The sequence below is a fragment of the Alnus glutinosa genome, chromosome 13 (assembly GCF_958979055.1).
Source record: "Alnus glutinosa chromosome 13, dhAlnGlut1.1, whole genome shotgun sequence".
Taxonomy (NCBI): domain Eukaryota; kingdom Viridiplantae; phylum Streptophyta; class Magnoliopsida; order Fagales; family Betulaceae; genus Alnus; species Alnus glutinosa.
Window position 1 is genome coordinate 2,329,084 of NC_084898.1, and position 20,006 is coordinate 2,349,089.

Consider the following 20,006-nt stretch of genomic DNA (forward strand, 5'->3'; position numbering starts at 1 on the left):
TCCATTGACATGTGAGAAGCACATGTTATTTAAATTGCATGTGCTTCTTACATGCTTTTTTAAATGCTTTTTTAATTGTATTAATAAAAAAACATGTGCTTCTCATATGTTTAAAAGACACGTGTCCTTTTTATATGTGGATTGTAGAAAATTTATGTCATTTATAAACTTTTGTTTGTAAAAAGTTTATAAGTACCCCTAGTATTTCTCCCACCTCAATGTTCAATTGTTTAGTAGATGATAAGTTACCACGTCATCTACTCAATTGAATTTAACTGTGGCTGAAATGCTGCTCCCTAGCCGTCTAACGATGGGCCAGCACTCAGAGACAAGAGACTCAACAGTAACCCAATATTCAAAGAAGCTCACATGGGCCGGACGCCAAGTAAGCCCACATTAGCCCATCTTTCTAATTAAATTCAAAGAAGCCCAACATGGGCGTTGAGTCCACGAACGCCACCCATGATAATTATTCTCTCAATGTTGATGCTATTACTTTTGATGTTGCTTATTGGAGCCGTCATTGGCATCCATAATGAATATATATATATATATATATATATATATATATATATATATATATATATGGGCTTCTGCCCTTTTTGGACAAGGATCAAATGAATTGGAGAGGAATTAATTAATATAAAAATAAGGGTAAAATTGCTCTTTCATATTTTTTTTTTGAATAATTTTGCCCTATCATTTAAACTAACCGGCTCCTCTCTAGTTCATTTGAATTGAAAATGATTCAAATATATATTTTTTGTGAGATTTTGTGTCAAAGTGGTCTATTTGCAGGCTTTAGTATCCTAGTAAGGGTGTGTTTTGGCATTGTAATTTTGTAAACAAAAAGTGTGATTTTAAATCAAATCATAGAAAATGAATTGTTTGGAATTGCGCTGTTAAATTACAGGCAATAGGGTGCTTGTTTGAAAACACAATTTTAAAAGCTAAACTATGATTTTAAAGGTTAAATTGTGATTTTACCAAACGTTTAATTGCGTTTTTAAAAATTACATATTTTAAAATCGCTATTTTTAAATTACACTTATTGAAATCGCAAACCCTAAAGATCAATTAAGTTAGTTGACATGAGTTCTAGTATTGACGACGCCTATTTAAACAAATCTGCCCGAGTCTGTTTGACATTTGGACAATAGCTTAAAAAAAAAAATGCCCCAACATAGGGATTCTCTTTAAATTTTCCAATTTTACAAAGGCATCAAAATGATAAATTAGAAGAGAATTTTTTTTTTAAAAAAAAAAAAAAAAAAAACCATCCTGGCCGGAGGTGGAGGTATCAGGAATTGACGATGTGAAAGAGTTTTGAGTTTTCTCTAAGATTATTTTTTTTTCATCTTTATATATAAATCAGAGATCCTAATATACTTCAAATGTTTAAACTATATATCCTTCATTTTATACTCATAATTAATCAATTAATCAACTATCTTATTACAATTATAAGATACTTAGAACTGTCCCCCTCACGCAAACACTGAGAAATTCAAATATTCGAATCCTCAACTTCAAGTCTTCAACTGTCATCTTTGCATCTCTTTCTTTTTTACTTTTCTTCGTTGTCTACGATCTTTTGCTTCTTATTATCAAATGCCAATTAGATTCGGTTCTTTGTGTAATAACAAGCCTAAGCTTGCTTTTGCTTTTCCTTCTTTAATTTACTTTTGATTTTGCTTTTGCCTTTTGGGTTTAATTAATTAGATGCATCTTTATTCGGGCTTTCAACTTTTGTGATATTTACAAAATACAAAGCTTTAAGTCTTTACGTTTGTCACAAAATTTTGTGTATAATAAATTAGGATGATAATTTTTTTGAGTCAAAATTGCCCTTTAAATTCTGAACTTTTTTAATATTAAAGATCTTTCTTTAGAGAAAAACAACGATCAAGGTAAAATAGTATGGATAACCCCAAAGGGGTCATTTAGGGTTATCCATTCTTACGTTCGAGCTTTCCTTGAGTTGAAACCGATCTCTTGGGGCCAACCCCCACGTCTCAACCTCGTCCATGAGGAGAGCGGCTTCAAGTATGGGCCTCGAGTTTACCTCTTAAGGGTGGGTAAATGAAGAGTCTCTACCTTAAGGGGGTTCCGGTCATCAAAATAAATAAATAAAAATAAGTACTAGAACCGAATGGTAGTAAGATGGAAGATACGTATGGGTTGTTGGAAATAATTTTGGATGATACACAAAATATTTGTTGAAATAAAATAATACAAATCTGAAAATTAACAATAAAATAAATAAAATGCAAGAGAAAAAAAGAGTAATGAAAGATTTCACAATGCTATAGATTTACGCAAAAGCGTTGTCCTTAAAGGTTGATTCGTTTCTCCTGGAGTATATAACTCAATGTGATGGAATCCCTTGTCATGCAACCTCCCAATATTAGACTATAGCGTCTACCTTCGTTAATGACACATTTCCAAGAATGAAAGCTAATAGAACAACCCTTTAATTTTCCTTTGTGAGCAATATCACGAAAAAAATAGAAGTATATAAAAATGTATATATACTTCTCAAGTACTCGTAGTGTATCTTATATATACATGACAAATGGCTTAGTAAATCTACTATAGTATCCAAAGGCATTTGGAAACACTTTATGATCAAATGGTTATATTTTTGGATTTTATGACTAAAGTCAAAACTCTTTAAGAAGAAAAAATAAATAAACGGTCAAAACTGTTAAACTAATTAAAGAAGATTTCTCTTTTTAAAGCCCATGACCCTATTTGTTAATGACAATTAAAAACCATATGAAAAGAAGATTTTAAAAAAAAAAAAAAAAAAAAAAAAAAAAAAAAAAAATCTTTTGGTCATAAAAATATTAATGATCAAATAGTCATAATTGTTTTTTTCATTCTTAAAACTCATGTAATGAAATATGTAATAAAATTTTAAAACTCATGTAATGAAAAAGATAATAAAAGGTTAAAACTCATGTAATGAAAATGGTAATAAACATATGAATCAATGGTTGAGTAAGAAAAACTTGTTTGTAACATTACAACATGGGTTTCTAGTAATCCTTATCATTTCTTATACTATAGAGGAAACATATAGGAATATTATTTATGATAGGAGAAAAGAAAGAAAAAGTTTTTTTTTTTTTTTAATAAAATATTAGTAAGGAAGCGTAATATTTGTTCTGAGTGCAATTTTAAGGTCCATCCTCCTAAATCATTCTTCACTAGCAGATGTGCTATCCAATTAAAGCACATCTGCCAGTTTAGATAACAATTAAGATTAATGAAGTTATTAACTTTCAATTTAAAGACTACATATATGAATACTAAAATCAAGCAAAGCATTAAAACAATTACCACAAAGATTTTGGTGATAAGCGGAATCTTTCGAAGAACTCTCCAGAAGTAAAATTATATTGGGGCAGCCAAACTTAAGAAATCAATCAACTATATAAGAATGAAAAATTACAAGAAATTGATACTTACAAAACATTTGTAGTTGACACTATCTTGTACTAGACAAGTGATTCACTTGCTTGCTACTGCAGTAGTTCTCTAGAACTTTTGGACAACTCTTCTACTTGATATTATTTATCGAAACTTCGATAAACTTCAACGGTTGAATGAATGATGAACAATGTGGGTTACAAGAGAATTCAAAAAGAATATACAATCAAAAATTGATCCAAAATTGCGATTTTATCATACGAAATTTTCCTTAACGAAACAAATTTGATTGATCAATTCAAATTGAGTTTGATTGATCAAAATCTTTGACTCTTAAATTTTTTTTTTCTTTCCGTTTTAGCTCTAAAATTGTTTTGAACACCACTCTAGATCTAAAACTTAGATTCGAAATTATTTTGTCACTTAATTAGCCAATTCACAAACCTAAGAGCAACCAAAAAGTTCAAAATACTCTGTAAATTTTTTTGTGAAACGAACGTTTGTTACATGATTTACTTACATATTTTCTCGTGTTTCTTTTTGTTGTATATATCACTTTTGCTTTTGATCATCATTTCACTGGCATAATTTCTTCTTGCACTTTTATTTTTCATAACAAGAAGAGTTTTTGTGTCATATCCGGCAAATATATGTTAGCATAAACATGATTATTATGGTAAACAAATAAGCAGCAGAAAATAAAACAAATGATTTAGGGTTCCCTCCGGCAATCTTTTTTCAAACATTTTCAATAACTTCTGAAAACAAAATAATAAGAAGTATCTTCTGACCTATGCCTATTGAACGTCATATTGAAAGTATACCTATGGTGTATACTTTCAAAATTAGTATACACCATAATTGCTCCTCTCATCAAAGAATAATTAATTGATTAATTTGATTTGATATTAATTTACAAATTAATGTCAATGACAATTAATGTGATTTGATTCCATTAGATAATTTAACACAACTAAATTATCATACAGTATACTGTATATACAATGTATTATTAAATATAATAATTCATATATACGTATGGCATATAGGCCATATATATATATATATATATATTAACAATCCCTCACCCGAACACATTAATTCAAAAAGTCGATTCTCGGTAACTTCAACCGTGTAATTTGCATCACTTTTCTTCTTTATTCAATTGCGCGCTTTTATCACATGTGGCACTCCCCACTTCACAGTTCACACTCAAAACTAAAGATTCCCCGGCACTTTTGCTATAAAATTTCTTATAAATTTAATTAATAAAAGAAATTAATTATGAATTATGAATTATTACCTTAATTAATTTGTAAGAAAAACAAAATAAAAACTATAGTAATCAAGCATTTTTCTATAATAATAGCATTCCAAAGAGAAATCTAAAGAATCTTGAGTGCAAAAAGAAAAAGGCATAGAAAGTTGGATTCTTTGGGTTTGAGATATATCTTTATTCGAACTTTCAAATTTTGTGCATGGTAAGTTAACTGGCTCAATTTTTTTATTTTTTTTTGTCACAGTTGTCCTCTAAATTCATAAATTATTTTCAAAATTAAGATGCAAATCAACTTTTCTTAGAACGTCAGTATTCAGTGAGTACAACCCAAGTTAACTTTAATTGCTAATTGCCTCTTGGGTTTGACTGGATATATCTTATGTTTAGTTTGTTTTGACATAAAACAACTTTTGTTGAAAAATATTTTTGGCGAAAATGGTTTCAGTTGAAAATATATTTTGGTATTTGGTTCGTACGAAAAATAGCAATAACGGGCAATTGCCGGTGACCGCCAAAAATAATGTGCAACTTCCAGCAAACTTTGGAAGCGAATAATAAATTATGAGAGAGAATGTGTACGAGAAAGAGAAGATCAAACTCGAAAAATGGTTTACCATATTAACTAAATGGAAATCAGTTTTCAAAGATGAAGCTTTTATGGTCAAACAAAAAATGTTTTTGATTTGACCATCATTTTGGGTCACACCAAATACCATAATTTATTAAAAAAAATTTTTTAAAAAAATTTACAATGAAAAAAAGGGAGCCTTAATCACATCATACAAACCTCAAGATTTTTTTTTATGGCAATTATAAAACTTTGTGATGGTATTGGTTACATAACGTTGAATCAAATATAAAAGCTTGGGACAAGTACGCAAATGCTAACAGTATTGGGACAAGTAAGTAAATTTCAAAATTAAAGTTTTTTTTTTTCTCAATTAAAGATATTTCTTTAGAGAAAGACAGCGATCACCGGGTAAGTGATTGTGAGAGACTACTTATAAAATCTGTCTGACTGGATAAGTGGTTGAACAACCTAATTTTTATAGGTGGGTTCGATAGGTAATATTTCACAATCACAAATTTGGAGAGATACTTTGATCCGATCCTTATCCAGTATTGAAACCTCAACGATAGTAAGATGGAAGATAATTAAGTATGGGTTTCTAGTAATTTCATCTATAATGCTCCGTTTGTTTTGACGTAAAATGTTTTCCGTCGTAAAATATTTTCGACGAAATCATTTTTAAGAAAAATGATTTCGTTGAAAATAGTTTTCGGCATTTTGGCTTGTACGAAAAAATCAGCAATGGCGAAAAATCACCGGTGACGAAATTCTGTCACTGGCTGACAGAATTCTGGCCATTTTCACCTGATTCCTACGATGAATGCCAGAATCCGGCGGCAATGGTTAGATTCCAGCCAATTTCCCTAAATCTAGATTGGCCGGATTCCGGTCAGTTTCTCTACAATGGTAGGCTCAGGACCGCAAGTATTATCCGTTTTTATGAACATGTTAAAGTCTCTCTTCATGTATTTTTTTTTCTTTTAATTCAACACTACTTGTTTATCCAAAAAAAAAACTGAAGTTTCCAAAACAATTTTATTTTTATAATAAAAGCATTACCATTTTTTGTTCAAATATCATTAATTTATCTAACACTTCAATTCATATATGTATACACACACACTTGCTTGCTGAAATTGAAAATAATAATCTAATTGAAAGAGTTTTATTTTAAGTGCTCCAGCCATAATGATATCAGGTATTATTTCGATATGTACACTAAATGCATTTTCCTTTCAATTTTCCTTGACTGTGGAGCTATCCAAGTTCAAAAACATTATGGAAAAGAAAATGCTTTTATGCAGAATGTTATTCCCTCAAGATGAAGGGGGGTACATGCATGCTTAAAGTCATTGGTCAGGCCAATCTATAGTAATATCCCCACTAAAAATGAAAATATTTTTGAAAAATGATACTGAAGATCAAATTGATCTCTAAATATTTTGTCCATTATAGAATTTCAAATAACTCTTACAATTTAACATGAAAAGCAATTAGGTCATGTTATTTGTTATGGTATCAGCATTCTAATTAAATAAGGTCATGTTACTTTTTAAACATCGAAGACAAAAATGAAAAAATAGTCAAACTTTAAAGAGGAAAATGTATTTTTCCATAACCATTCCTTAAATTCAAGAATAATTATTCCTCTCAATTTGAACACGTAACCTCAATTCTTCATCCGTCATTTGCATCTATCTTTTTTTCTTTTCTTCTTTGTCTCATTGCTTGTTATTGTACCAAAGAATCAATCTTTAATTTGCTTTTGCTTTTCCTAAAAGAAAAGTTTAGAAGCAAATTTGCCATATTTTGGTGTTGATAAAGGAGAATATCATTATTATAAAAGCATTTAGAGATATAAAAAGAATCTTACTTGCTTGCCTATCGGTATTAATTCGATGAGTCCAAGCCAAGTCAACTTTTCTTAGCATATATATCAGTATTCATTCTATGAGTGTAACCCAAGTCAACCTTGCTTGCCTCTTGGGTTTGATTAATTGGATACATCTTTAATTGGGCTTTAACCTTTTGTGGTATTTACAAAATACAAAGCTGATTTATTGTATTAGTGGCCCCGTTTAGTAATCCCCTCCCCTTCTCCTCCCCTTCCCTTTGTGAGAATATTTTTGTTGTGTGAAAATAGAAAGTGATTGATGTGATATAAAGTAGAAAGAATTTATATGGAAAAGTGGAAAAAATTTGTATTGTAGTGGATTTTTTTAATTAAATAATAATAAAAAATTATTAATGTGATATAAAAAGTAAAAAAGAAAAGGATGTTTTGAATTTGATGTTTTTTGGGAAAGGTAAAAATAAGGGGAGGGAAGGGAAGGGGAAGGGGAGGGAGTTAGTAAACGGGGCCAGTATCTAATTTTGTCCCAATCTTTTGTGTACAATAAGATAGGATGATAATTTTTTGAGTAATTAAAAAATTGCCCTCTAAATTTTAAACTATTCTAATATTAAAAATATGAAGAAAAAAAAATTCACTTATAACTCCTGATCTTTCATCAATTTTGCAATTAAGTATTCAAACTTTGAAAAAATGTCAATTTAAAGTATCCATATTTCAATTGTTTTGAATTTCAACACTTAGTTAGAATTTTCAGTTAAATCCTACCAAAATACCAGTGTTTTTTCAAAAATTCATGCATTAGTATTTTTGCAAATTCCGTTAAATTCTGACAAACACCTAAATCTTTACAATTTTTTTTTCTTGAAAAAAATTGAGGGGTATTTTGAAAATTTTGACAGAATTTAACAGAAAATTCTAACGGATAGTTGAAATTGAAAAAAAAAATAAAAAATGAAAGATTGATATCATAAATTGACACTTTTAAAGTTTGAATACTTAATTGCAAAAGTGATGAAAGATTAGGAATTATAAATGAAATTTTTCCTTAAAAATATTTTTTTTAGAGAAAGGTTAGTAAAAGGCATATACATATGGGTTTCTAGTAATTTCATAAATAAATCTTTTTTCTCTCCTCATACTCAATCAACGAAACAAAGATTGAACTTACAACACCAACATGACTATTTTCACATGCCCACCTTCCTCCCAGGGGCACCAATCAAGAGTGGTGCGCTTAAATACGTTTTCACATCATTTAAAATTTTAAATTTCATGACATCATGTGAATAATAAAATTAGATCTTTTTTCTATTCGAATTAGGGGAAAGGGAAAATAATAAAATAAAATGAGAGATCTCTATTTGCTTTTCATCATTTCTTCTTTTACTTCTCTGTTTCATAATTAAGAAGAATAATTGTGTACATATAATCAACCAATTAATGCACAAATACGTACACCTTAAAAAGACATACAAGTACAGTTCCGTTCCTTGTATGAGTGCAAGCCAAGCGAACCTCGCTTGACTTGCCTCTTGGGCTTTGAGATCAAATCTGAGCTTCTTCGCATTTCTAAAAGCTTTATATATATATAGCAATTATAAAACTTAAATCAAATCTAAAAGCTTTGAGATCAAATCTGAGATTCTTCGCATTTCTCAATTCTAACCACCTCTCCCTCTTTGTTGTGTGCTTTGAGATAGATAGAGAGTGTGTGAGAGATCGATCTTGACTCTTGAGAGAGATGGAGGACTGTAGTCATAATAAATACTGGGGGGGGCACCACTTGATCTACAGAGAAGAGCTGAAAAAAGATGGTGAGAAGAAAGTCCATTGCTCGTGCTGCTACAAACCAATATGGGGTTCCCTCCACAATTGTGTGGAATGTCAAAACCGCCCTGTTCACAGGAACTCATCCTCATCCGAAAATCATTTCTTGGACTTCAAAGAAAAGCGGGACCCTGTTCATAGGAACTCATCCAGAGATCTTTTCTTGGGGACCTCATACAGAGATCGTTTCTTGGGGTACTCATCCGGAGATCATTTCTTGGACTTCAAAGAAAAGCTGGAAAATGATGGCGACAAGAAAGTTGTTTGCTACTGGTGCAACGAACCAGTATTGGGTCCCGCTTACAAATGCCGGCTCCCCATCTCCGCATGCAGCTTCGTTGTTCATAAATCATGCACTGATCTATCTCAAATAAACCACCCTCTGCATCCACACCATACCCTTACTCTCCGAAAGCCAGGTATAAATTGTTGTGATGCTTGTCGTAGATCTCACGACAGATCTTTCTTTTACAAATGTGATCCGTGTGATTTCCAACTCGACATCGAGTGTGCTAACCGCTTGCCAGTTAATCCTAATGACTGTCACCATCACGACTTCTTCTCCGTCTTCAGGCAGATCCAGTTCAGCTGCGATGCTTGTGGAAAGGAAATCAAGCACATGGCCTACAAACTATGCAATATCTGCAAACTCTTGGTCCACAATACATGTGCTAAACTTCCACCCTTCGCCAAATTTGAGCTACACAATCACATCCTCAGCCTCATCTATTCTCCTCAAGAATTCAAGAAGCGCGACGACATATTTTGTAAAATATGTTGTAACAATGTGAATACAGAGTATGCAGCTTACTATTGTCGTAAATGTAATTATATTATCCACATAGATTGCCTAACAGGTTTTACGGCTATGTATACCGCGTATTCGTCTTTGCCTACAACTAGTGAATCAGTGCCCAGCAAATCAACTCATTTGATCAGGGCACTCAATCAATCTGAGGACGAAGGACCTCATCTTGAGGAGATCCAACATTTTAGTCATCGACAACATAAGTTAATCCTCTGCAATGATGAGGTCAAGGATGATAAGCTTTGTCAGGGGTGTATGGAATTCATAATTTCGGTCCCATTTTACAGTTGTGTGCATTGCAACTTTTTTCTCCATACTCGATGTTCTGTACTTCCCACAAAGATTCAGCAATACCGACTTCACAACTTTCACCAGCTCACCCTCCTCTCCCGGGCAAACACCAAGGGTGACGTGTTCTTTTGTGAACTTTGTTCTCGTGGTCATTGTGGCTTCACCTACAAATGTGACAATTGTTCTACATATTCGTTGAAGCAAATTTGCGTTCAATGCGGTTCAATTCCGGACACCCTTAAACACGAAGGTCATCAGCACTCCCTTTTCCTTGCTCTTAGATATTCTAATAGAAAATGCAAAGCTTGTCCCAAGGACAATGAGAATTATGTATTTGTATGCACCAGCTGCGATTTCGCGTTAGGAATCAGATGTGCAAATCTTCCACTGCTAGCAAGGCATAAATGTGATACACATTTCCTCAAGCTCACCTACGCTGCTGAAAACGCTTTTGGAGAATATTATTGTCTAATTTGTGAAAAAGAAAGAGACCCAAACTATTGGTTCTATTACTGTGCAGAATGCGACTTTCCCGCTCACATCGAATGTGTTCTTGGGAACAATCCATGCATTACAATTGGAAGTACCTACAATAGTGATTATCACCAACACCCTCTCACTTGTGTCAAGAAGACTAAAAATCAGTATTGCCATGGTTGTCACGAAGCTTTTGATGATGTGGCATTAGAATGTTCTAAATGCCATTTTAGCGTCCATCTTCCAAGACCTTACTTTCGTGATTGTATGTGGCAACTAAGTGAATGGGGTTGGTGATAGTGGGGTATTTAGGATCGGGTTTAATGTGGAGGATTTTGGCCTTTAGTCTTCTGATGAAGTTGGCGGCTTCTTCTTAATTTTTTCTCTATTTTTTTTTTTTTTTTTTTTTTTAATTTTTTTCGTTCATCTTGTACTTCTTGAGCTTGAATGAACACTCGGTTGGGTTGTTGTATTATTCCTTTGTTGTTTGGTTTTTGGCGCATTTCTTTCCTGTGGGTTCTCCCACTTTGTATTTTGTTTTTTTTTTAATTCATGCAATACTTGTTTATTCAAAAAACTGAAGTTTCCACAATAATTGTTTTTACGTAATGAAAGCTTTACTATGTTTTGTTCAAATGTCATTTATCTAACACTTAATTTAATTTTGCTGAAATTGAAACTAATAATCTAATTGAAAGAGTTTATAATTACCATAATGATAAGGTATGCATACAGAATAATGCATATTGCCTGCACAACAACGAATACTAGATTAATGATTGATGTCAATATTCATAATAATAGATCATGCATATAAACTAACACGGTACTTCATAATTAGTAAACGAGCGATACTAAGGGTAGTATAAGTTTTATTATAAATCTCTTATATGATAGTTGACGTAGTAGTGTCACATGAATTGTTGCGTTAAGTTGTAAGCCCGCCCACGTGCTACGTACTACATTAACTACAAAATAATTAAATTTAATTGTGACGGACGTGACAATAGAATGTATATAGATGTCAGTTTGCAAACCTGTACAACACTTATCACTATATTTATTAAACAATTAAATTTAATTATTGCTTGTAAAAGCATATACTAAATAATTGGAATAACAAGACGGCAAAGGCATTTCAGTGCCATCTGTTCAACAGTGTGCAAACAAAAATATTAGCACTACTCAGTAAATATGAAATTGGCACTACTCTGTTCGGTTCAATATTCAATACTAATGAAGATGACAACTCCCAAAACTACTCCAGATATTCACATGTAAGAATAAAATTAACATTATTATTGCTAGAGAGAGAGATAGAATAAAAAAAAATGCATAACCTAAATGAAGTGCATCAAGTAACTCAAGCAAAGCACACAAAAGTTTGTGAATGGAAGCCCAAAACAATAAAATAATAATAATATCAACAGCATATCTTTGAATGCAAAAACACTCGCATTTGAAACTCAATGTGTTAATCAACAAGAACATAAGGAGTCAAACATAAATTGATTCAATTTCACGCACGATGCATTCAAAATTTTGTATAACACATAACTAATGCTTGTGTGAGTTGTGTGATTCACTTTCAAAAAGTGAGTTAAAGACCTTATTTGAGTAGGGATCAGCTACATATGTAGTGATACGAACCTATAAGTGTCACTTAGTAAACCAAAATTACTAGGACCTAAAGACACATAAAATCACTTACCCTAACATTGAGCACAAAATTTTGAGTACATATATATGAGATTGTTGAGATTTCTCTCTCTGCCTTTCTCTATAATGTAAAATGTTATTCCCTCAGGATGAAGGGGAGGAGTACATGATTAAAATCATTGGTCAGACCAATCTACTATATCTCCACTAAAAATGAAAACATTATTAAAAAATGATACTGAAGATCAAATGATATCTCTAAATATTTTGTCCATTATAAGAGTTTCAAATAACTCTTACAGTTTAACATGAAAAACAATTATGTCATGTTATTTGTTATGGTATAAGCATACTAATTAAATAGACATGGTTGTATTTACACAAGCAGTTGGAGACAACGGGTATTCAACAGCCTCCTAACATTGGAAGAAGGAAACCGATATGCAACTGCCAAAAAATCAGAGTGTAATCGAATCTCAAAAAGTAAATGCCAACCCGAATTTGCCACAATTGATTCCTTCCCACATCCTCATAAATTTGCAACTTTTTTCTATCATCTTTGGAGGAAAAATTGAAACGAAAGGAAGCCAATCCATTCTTTGCAAGAGATTATGTAAGAATGCCACCTCAAACGGCTATCTGAGGTCCCATCTTCAACTGCTCAATGATAGCTTCTGCATTGCCCATTCAACTCAGGATAATGCATGGACGAAGTTGCAGTATATCAAACTTACAGTGCTGTTTCAAATCAGACTTGTTCTTTCCTCTTGGCCCAAATCATTACAAGAGAGAAGCCCATCAAAGACATTATTACAGTCTGCAAATCATAGAAACATTATGGATATTCCTCAAGATTACTATTGTGCAACACCAGATGCAGCCTTTATTCAAAAACAAATATAGCGTATATAATATATCAAAAAAAATGAGAGAGAGAGAGAGAGAGAGAGAGAGAGAGAGAGAGAGAGAGAGAGAGAGAGAGAGAGAGAGAGGGAGGGAGGGAGGGAGGGAGGGAGGGAGGGAGGGAGGGAGGGAGGGAGAGAGAGAGAGAGAGAGAGAGAGAGAGAGAGAGAGAGAGAGAGAGAGAGAGATTTTGGGCAAATTCTGTAAATCTTCTGCCTGATTTTCTTATCATTTGATATATGATATGATTCTATATTGCTGTAAATGTATATTGAAACACCTCACTCCAATCCTTTAAATAAGAGATTTGAAATTCAAAAGAAGAAAGATCCTATTCAAACAACAACTCCTAAACCGGTGGGGATAAGAGATCCTGGTTATCGTAGATAGGAAAACCAAGCTGAGTGTGAATCCATGACAATCAAACTATACAGGATTGAGTTACTATATAGGGAGTTGATTTAATCTTATTCATATCAGGGGCAAAAAAACCCTGCTTCTTGCAGTAAGAAAGGGAGATGATTTAACTGAATTTCGTTTTTTGGAGGAAAAAAATAGGAGAAATTTGATACAAAAGCGATGGCATGGACTTACTGAGATTGCTGGAGGCACACCCACAAGTGGATCTTGGAAGAACCTATTCGCAAGTGCAAGGGCGAGAAGACTACTTTGCATTCCTGCAAAAGCAAAAACATCAGTTAGCTAGAATGACACGCAGATGAAGAGTTTTACATTGCTGTTAATGGCTAAAAGGTGGCACCTGTCTCATAGGATAGTGTTCTTTGCAGAGCTTTCACATCACTTGCCTTATGGAAGAGTAGACCAGAAAATAAATAACCAGCTACAAACGCAGAAAAATGAAATGCAATAACGAGCAACAAAATTGTCACTCCAAAAGGAGATATAACAGATTCAATGTTAAGGGCAAGTGGTGCTCCAACACAAAGAGCTGTTACCAAGACTGATAGTGGGGGCAAAAGTGGCCGAATAGCATCACAGATCAGGGGAAAGAACCTGTAGGCACAAATATAAGGGACCACTAAAAGAGTTCAATATGTTATCAAGTTATATGGAGTTGTTATATCACCGATTCAATAGCAAGCCTGCAGCAATGGGCGCAACTACAATCTGCATAATGCTAGACATCATTCCTTTTACATCAACAGGCAGTTTCTTTCCAATGAGCAAGAGTGACAACATTGGTGTGATGAATACCGCAGTAGCAGTAGACAATGATGTCATGATAATGCTTAGAGGGGCCATTAGTGGGTCTGTCAGAAAAGTAGCATAGTTTGAGAGCTGGGCCCCACTAACACAAGATACCAACATAATCCCAGCACCTATTACATAGATTAAGAAAATGTTAACCCAGTGTCAGCAGGTTTTTTGAAGGTGAGATTGATCCTAGCTATCAAAAAGAACGAAAAATAGAGAGAGAGAGAGAGAGAGAGAGATCCTTACCTATGGAAGGTGGTAGACCAAATAGTGTAGCTGAGATTGTGCCAAAAAGATATCCAAGAAGAGGCTTCACAACAAATTGGCCAACATAACCAGCAAAAATAGCTGCTGGTCTCTTGAATGCTTCAAGGAAATCCTTTTCTCTGGAATTAACCCCAACTGCAAACATTAAAAACCCCAATGCCGGTGCATAGTACCTGGAAATAGAGAGTAAAAAAAAAAAAACATGAATTATAAGCATAAGCTTTAGATAAACATTGTAAATCTTTTCCTTTTCATTCTTGTTTAGAAATCAACATTATGAACTAAGCCAAAATTAACGTCTACCCATCACTGGTTTCATGCAAGTATATGACATAGCAAACATAAATGATGTATCTTCTTCATGCTCCATAGATAAAGACTGCAAAACTTATCCTACTGTAGACAAGTACTTCAAATGGATACACGCTTATATATTATTTTGTTGCATTTGTCGATGACTCATAACCTTAGAGAAATTAACTCCTGCTTTCTCCACATTTTAGACAGTAAAGAAGATCAATATGCAAATGGCTTCTCGCTTTTCCTTGAGGCTGCTCTTTGATGCAACTTTTTACGTAATCAGGCACACATTGACCAACCAATTCATCTAAAGAGTGCTCAGTCACCTGGTGGTAAACCATGTAAAAGAAGGTGGATAGACAAGAGCCAACAGCGTACTACCAAGGACTACATGAGGCAAAAAGGAATTTGATTCCCTCAAGATTTTTACTATAGAAGTGTCCTTTTGCTTAGGCACCTGAAACAAGACATGCAGCAGTGTGATCAATATGGCCTGAAATAACTCTGCAAGTTGTCTATATCAAGGACACTAGTGAAACGTCATAAACCAAAAAAAGAAAAAGAAAACACTAACACTAACTTTTTAAAAGTGAAACTGAGAGCGTAAGACCCTGCTCAGACTAAAGGGTAAAAAGTCAATATTCCCTTGTTTCACAAAACAAATATCCTTATGTTACATGTATGCGTCTATTTAATACATTCATAATTGACGAAATTGTAGAAATCCACTGTATGGAACCAGTCAACCAACCAATAGAGGTATAATCAGGATAGGATTGAGCCTGTTCTAAGTTCACCTCAGGTAGGTCCTCATTTGAACAACTGTGACTTAAGGCTGCTAAAAAGAGGATGGCTTAAATTGATAAGCATGATGGCTCTCATTCATTATTTGAGTTGCTTCAGCCATCTCTTGACCCAAAGAAGAAAACTACTAGCCTGGCCTTTGTCAACTTAGAAGATGGAAATTAGTATCAGCAATATTATTTGTCTTGCCAAAGTCGGCAATTATTATTTCAGGCAAACAATACATCCACATCTGAATAAAGGGGTTGTTTCACCAACACATCATTAGGAATATTGACTTGCAAGACATGTTAAAGTTTTCATCAGTATCAAAGTTCAACTGGTGAATGTATCAAAAAATCAGGTTGCGTGGCCTTTGGTGCCCCATAAATTCTACTTAACAGTCAGCAAACACTAACAGGCCCACTCCTAATACAAATGCTGATTTTGTACGAGCAAATATATATCATGTTCCCATTGAGCTCTATCTCTTTTGACCAATGGCACCTCCGTTCTCCATGCAAACAGCATGCACAATGCAATGTAGGTATTGAATCCACTTTATGTGTTTGTAACACACAAACATATATATTGGAATAAACTATGGTGGGGCTTCTCACCAATATTGATATAGTCTCACCCACTTTCTTATAGGTTGGTGAAATTTCTAGTAAATCAAAACAATTAAATATATCTATAAATAGTGTAATTAAACATCTTCCAGATTTGGATTTAACTAGTGAACTAAATAGGTGTCTTCTTTTTTTTTTAAGGTAAATTACACTTCGTCCCCCCAAACTACCACTTTATTCTCAAATTGACCTCTACACTATAACTCGCTACAACTTGGACCAACAATGTTTCAAGTTGCCCTGTGTCAAAATTGGCCGTTATTTGGAATGGAAAATGTTAGCACGAATGCCTAAGTCACCAAACTGCCCTTAAAATTTTTTGACACAAAGATAATAGAGAGGTGGCCACCTTCTCTGAACAGATGGGGGTGGCCACTCTGTTATGTAGGGGGTGGCCATACAGCCACCTCTTTAAACAAGTAAGGGTGGCCCCGTGACCGCCCCCTCTGTTATGCTTAGGGATGGCCACGTGGCCACCCTCTGAACTGGTAGGGGGAGGCCACACAACCACCCCCTCAATATGTTATAGGGTGGCCACACAGCCACCCCTCTGAACAACTAAAGGATTGCACTACCGCCTCCTCTAAATAGGTGGGAGTGGCCACGCGGCCACCTCCTATGAATAGGTGGTGGGTGGTTGTGCGGCCACCTCGCTGAACAAATGGGGGTGGCCACATGGTGACCCCTCTGTTATGTTGAGCCGCCTCTGAGCAAATAGGGGCAGCCGCGGGACCACCCCCTCTGAACGAGCGAGGGATGGTTGTGCAACCATCCCTCTAGACAATTGTTGTCATTTTTTTTTTTAGGGTAATTTGGTAACTCAGACGCACATGCAAGGCACATGCTAATGTTTTCCATCCCATATAATGATCAATTTTGACACTAGAGGCAACTCAAAACATTGTGGTTATTTATATAGTGCATATAAAGGCAAAATTAGAGCACCTTTTTTTGTAATAGAAAAAGCCTTTAAATTAATCTTTTTCACTTTATTATATCTTGTATAAGAATCTTTAATCTTCTAAATATGTAAATTGTCACAAACTTTCACTAACATAGAGGAAAAATAGATTAGGCCCCATTAAAATTGATAGGAATATTCTCGATCATAATTACTCTCTGGATATATATGAGAAATAGGAATTAGGTTCAACTTTTACTTAATATAACTCTTTGTCAATATTGCACCTCTAAATAATTTTTAATTCGCTGAGCATTTTAATAAACTCAGCATTAATTATATTATCATACTCCATATTCTTGCAAAATGTCAAGATGGTTAGAAATTAAGAATTATCTCATCCATAAACTGGATCAATTCCAAATAATTTCTCATTTGATAAGTAATTTAACAAACCACAATTGCATTACATTGCTTCCCCATACCCTTTATGCTTGCAAAATATCAAGATGATTGGAGATTATAAACTATAAAATGTTAAATGCAGGCAGTAAGGCAATGGTCCTTGTTATGGCCTTCACATGTTATTAGGTTTTATTTGTGGGTTTTGCTTGTTATTTATTAGTCAAAGTCAATAGAGTACAAATCTTATTCGGGTTAGGTTTAGTTTTCTTCAAAGAGAGCAAGTCTATGAGATTTTTCAACGAAAAACTTTTGAGGATTATGTGATGCAAACCCATCCGAGTAACTGATATCGAGGAATCCTAGGTGTGATACTTAGGAAAATAATCTGTGATACCTAGGTTATGTTCTCCTTCTTTGTCTTCTTTTCATTCTCTTTGATTTCTAGCAGCTTTACTCTCCTTTAACCCCTAGGATCCCCAAAATAAGACAAGGAAAAAATCTAAAGTCCCACCATTAGATAGGAACCAAAACCATCCAAAAACAACCTGCTACAATAATTGCAACATTATTCATTGTATTACAATATTCTAGGGTGCATTTACCGTGCTACAATAGTCCGTGAAATTAAAAAAAAAAAAAAAAAAAAAAAAAAAAAAAAAAAAAAAAAAAAATTAGCATTGCTGTCCTTGTCCAACATTATATTTTCTCTAATCTGTCCAATATCAATTTTACTCATACCTGATTTATGTTCTTATCTTTCGCTAAAATCCAAATCTTAAAAATCCCAAACCAGTCATCTATCAAATAGCTATAAACTACCCAAGAATTCAATTTTACCATTCTCAGAGACTGTTAACAGCACCCATACTAGCAGTTCAAAAACTTGAGTGTTCATTGGATGGGAATCTTAATAAACCTACCATTTGGATTACATTTTCTCCCTATATCCTTCGTACTAGCAGAACATGAAAAGGATTGGATATTAAGAGTTATCTCATCTATAAAATATTCAAATTTCAGTCTTTTCATATTTTAATAAAATACAAAAGATAATGAGCATATGGATTAAATAGTAAAAGATAAACCATCCATATAAATTTGGTGTGCATGTTGAGTGATAACAGAATGTGTAACCCAGCAATAGGAGTGTCAAAATATTAATCTAATTGATAGTTATGAGTGATGTAACATTTTTTTTTTATAAGTAAGAGAAATATCATTAAAAAAACGCAAAGCGAAGTCGAATGTAACATTAACAAATAGTTACACCTATTATATATAACTCTTGTCAAGTAGACCCTTCAAAAACATTTCATGAGAAGAGTATGTTGACAAACCCTCATTGGATTAAATGCTCCCTATAATGTTTATGCTCCACAAATATCAAGATTATCAAACATGGCCTTGTTTGGAAGCAAACTCTAACGGATACATGTTGAATGTAACCTATACACACACACACACACCATGTAAAGGCACATTTTCACTATTTCAACACCATGATCAAGGCTCCAAAGCACAGCCTTTCTTTTAAACACAACCAATATAACACTTTAAAAATTAAAATTGTAAACACCTGAGCTGGCACGGATTCACCATTTGGACCCGGACCCGGTTCCGGAGGATCGGAAAACATCTCGGGTACACATCTGCTGACCAACGAACTTGTACTCCAATCTGTCATTGAAACAATATGCACACTGAAACATCCAAATACATAGAACACAAATATAAAAAATTAAGAAAACAAAAATAACATCAAAACCCACGTGGGAAATCCGAGCCAGAGCAAAGTGGAAACCCCAGAGACCGCGAGAAAGACAGAGTTGGCGACAAGGGTGGTAAGCGATTTCGCGTCGAAATTGGGTGCTGGAGTTTTCGTGTACCAGAGAGATTTCGAGAGTGGAGCTCCGAGAACTGTGGACGGTGGATCTGTAGCTGCTTGTTGATACTCAAATTCATTTTCACGATCAAAATTTGGAAGAAAAAATGGGTTTAGTTCTGGTTTTGGGAAGAGGTGTTTATCAATGGAATCAGCTTGTCACTGTTAACAGTGGAATCGAATCTATTTATACGCGAGTATATATATATATATATATATATATATATATATATATATATATATATATATATATATGTCATCGTTATATCTGTAGGCTGTAGCTTCAGATGATGAAGGTCAACTCCACGCTCCGAAAGCTAATCTATTTTCTAATGGTTTTTTCTTTTTTCAATTTTTTTTTTAAAAGTTTTTGTTTTGTTTTTTTTCGTTAAATGGTCAATGTATGTGACATGTGGATGTGGGTTATTGTATTCACGATGTGACTGAAAAGAATTATCTTTATGACTGTTGAAACTTTTTTCTTTTTTCTTTTTTTATTAAGAAATGCAATATATT

General features: G+C 33.6%; 2 protein-coding genes across 3 annotated transcripts; one reads left to right on the top strand and one right to left on the bottom strand.

Moving 5' to 3' along the window:
• The first annotated feature begins 8,881 nt into the window (after positions 1-8,881).
• Positions 8,882-10,840, top strand: LOC133854566 (uncharacterized). The gene has a single exon (XM_062290801.1). It carries the CDS (start codon positions 8,882-8,884, stop codon positions 10,838-10,840), a length of 1,959 nt encoding a protein of 652 aa, XP_062146785.1.
• A 1,617-nt stretch (positions 10,841-12,457) lies between these two features.
• Positions 12,458-19,667, bottom strand: LOC133854812 (probable sodium/metabolite cotransporter BASS5, chloroplastic). 2 transcript variants are annotated; one of them, XM_062291081.1, is made up of 8 exons: positions 19,378-19,667; positions 19,185-19,285; positions 15,214-15,344; positions 14,567-14,760; positions 14,193-14,445; positions 13,866-14,119; positions 13,700-13,782; positions 12,458-13,019 (listed from the first exon to the last, which is right to left on the bottom strand). In XM_062291081.1, exons 1-8 carry the CDS (start codon positions 19,568-19,570, stop codon positions 12,951-12,953), a joined length of 1,278 nt encoding a protein of 425 aa, XP_062147065.1. In that variant the 5' UTR covers positions 19,571-19,667; the 3' UTR covers positions 12,458-12,950. The 2 variants fall into 2 exon arrangements, with proteins under 2 accessions (XP_062147065.1, XP_062147066.1); XM_062291082.1 differs by lacking the exon at positions 15,214-15,344 and having other exon boundaries at positions 19,378-19,512.
• Positions 19,668-20,006: the final 339 nt, after the last annotated feature.

Excerpts from the sequence above, each read along its gene's own strand:
- LOC133854812 (XM_062291081.1), bottom strand. The coding sequence starts at position 19,570 with ATGAATTTGAGTATCAACAAGCAGCTACAGATCCACCGTCCACAGTTC. Across the intron at positions 13,783-13,865 it reads AACACTATCCTATGAGACAG|GAATGCAAAGTAGTCTTCTC; the intron begins GTGCCACCTTTT and ends TTGCTTTTGCAG. Across the intron at positions 13,020-13,699 it reads GTGTGCCTCCAGCAATCTCA|ACTGTAATAATGTCTTTGAT; the intron begins GTAAGTCCATGC and ends TATGATTTGCAG.
- LOC133854566 (XM_062290801.1), top strand. The coding sequence starts at position 8,882 with ATGGAGGACTGTAGTCATAATAAATACTGGGGGGGGCACCACTTGATC.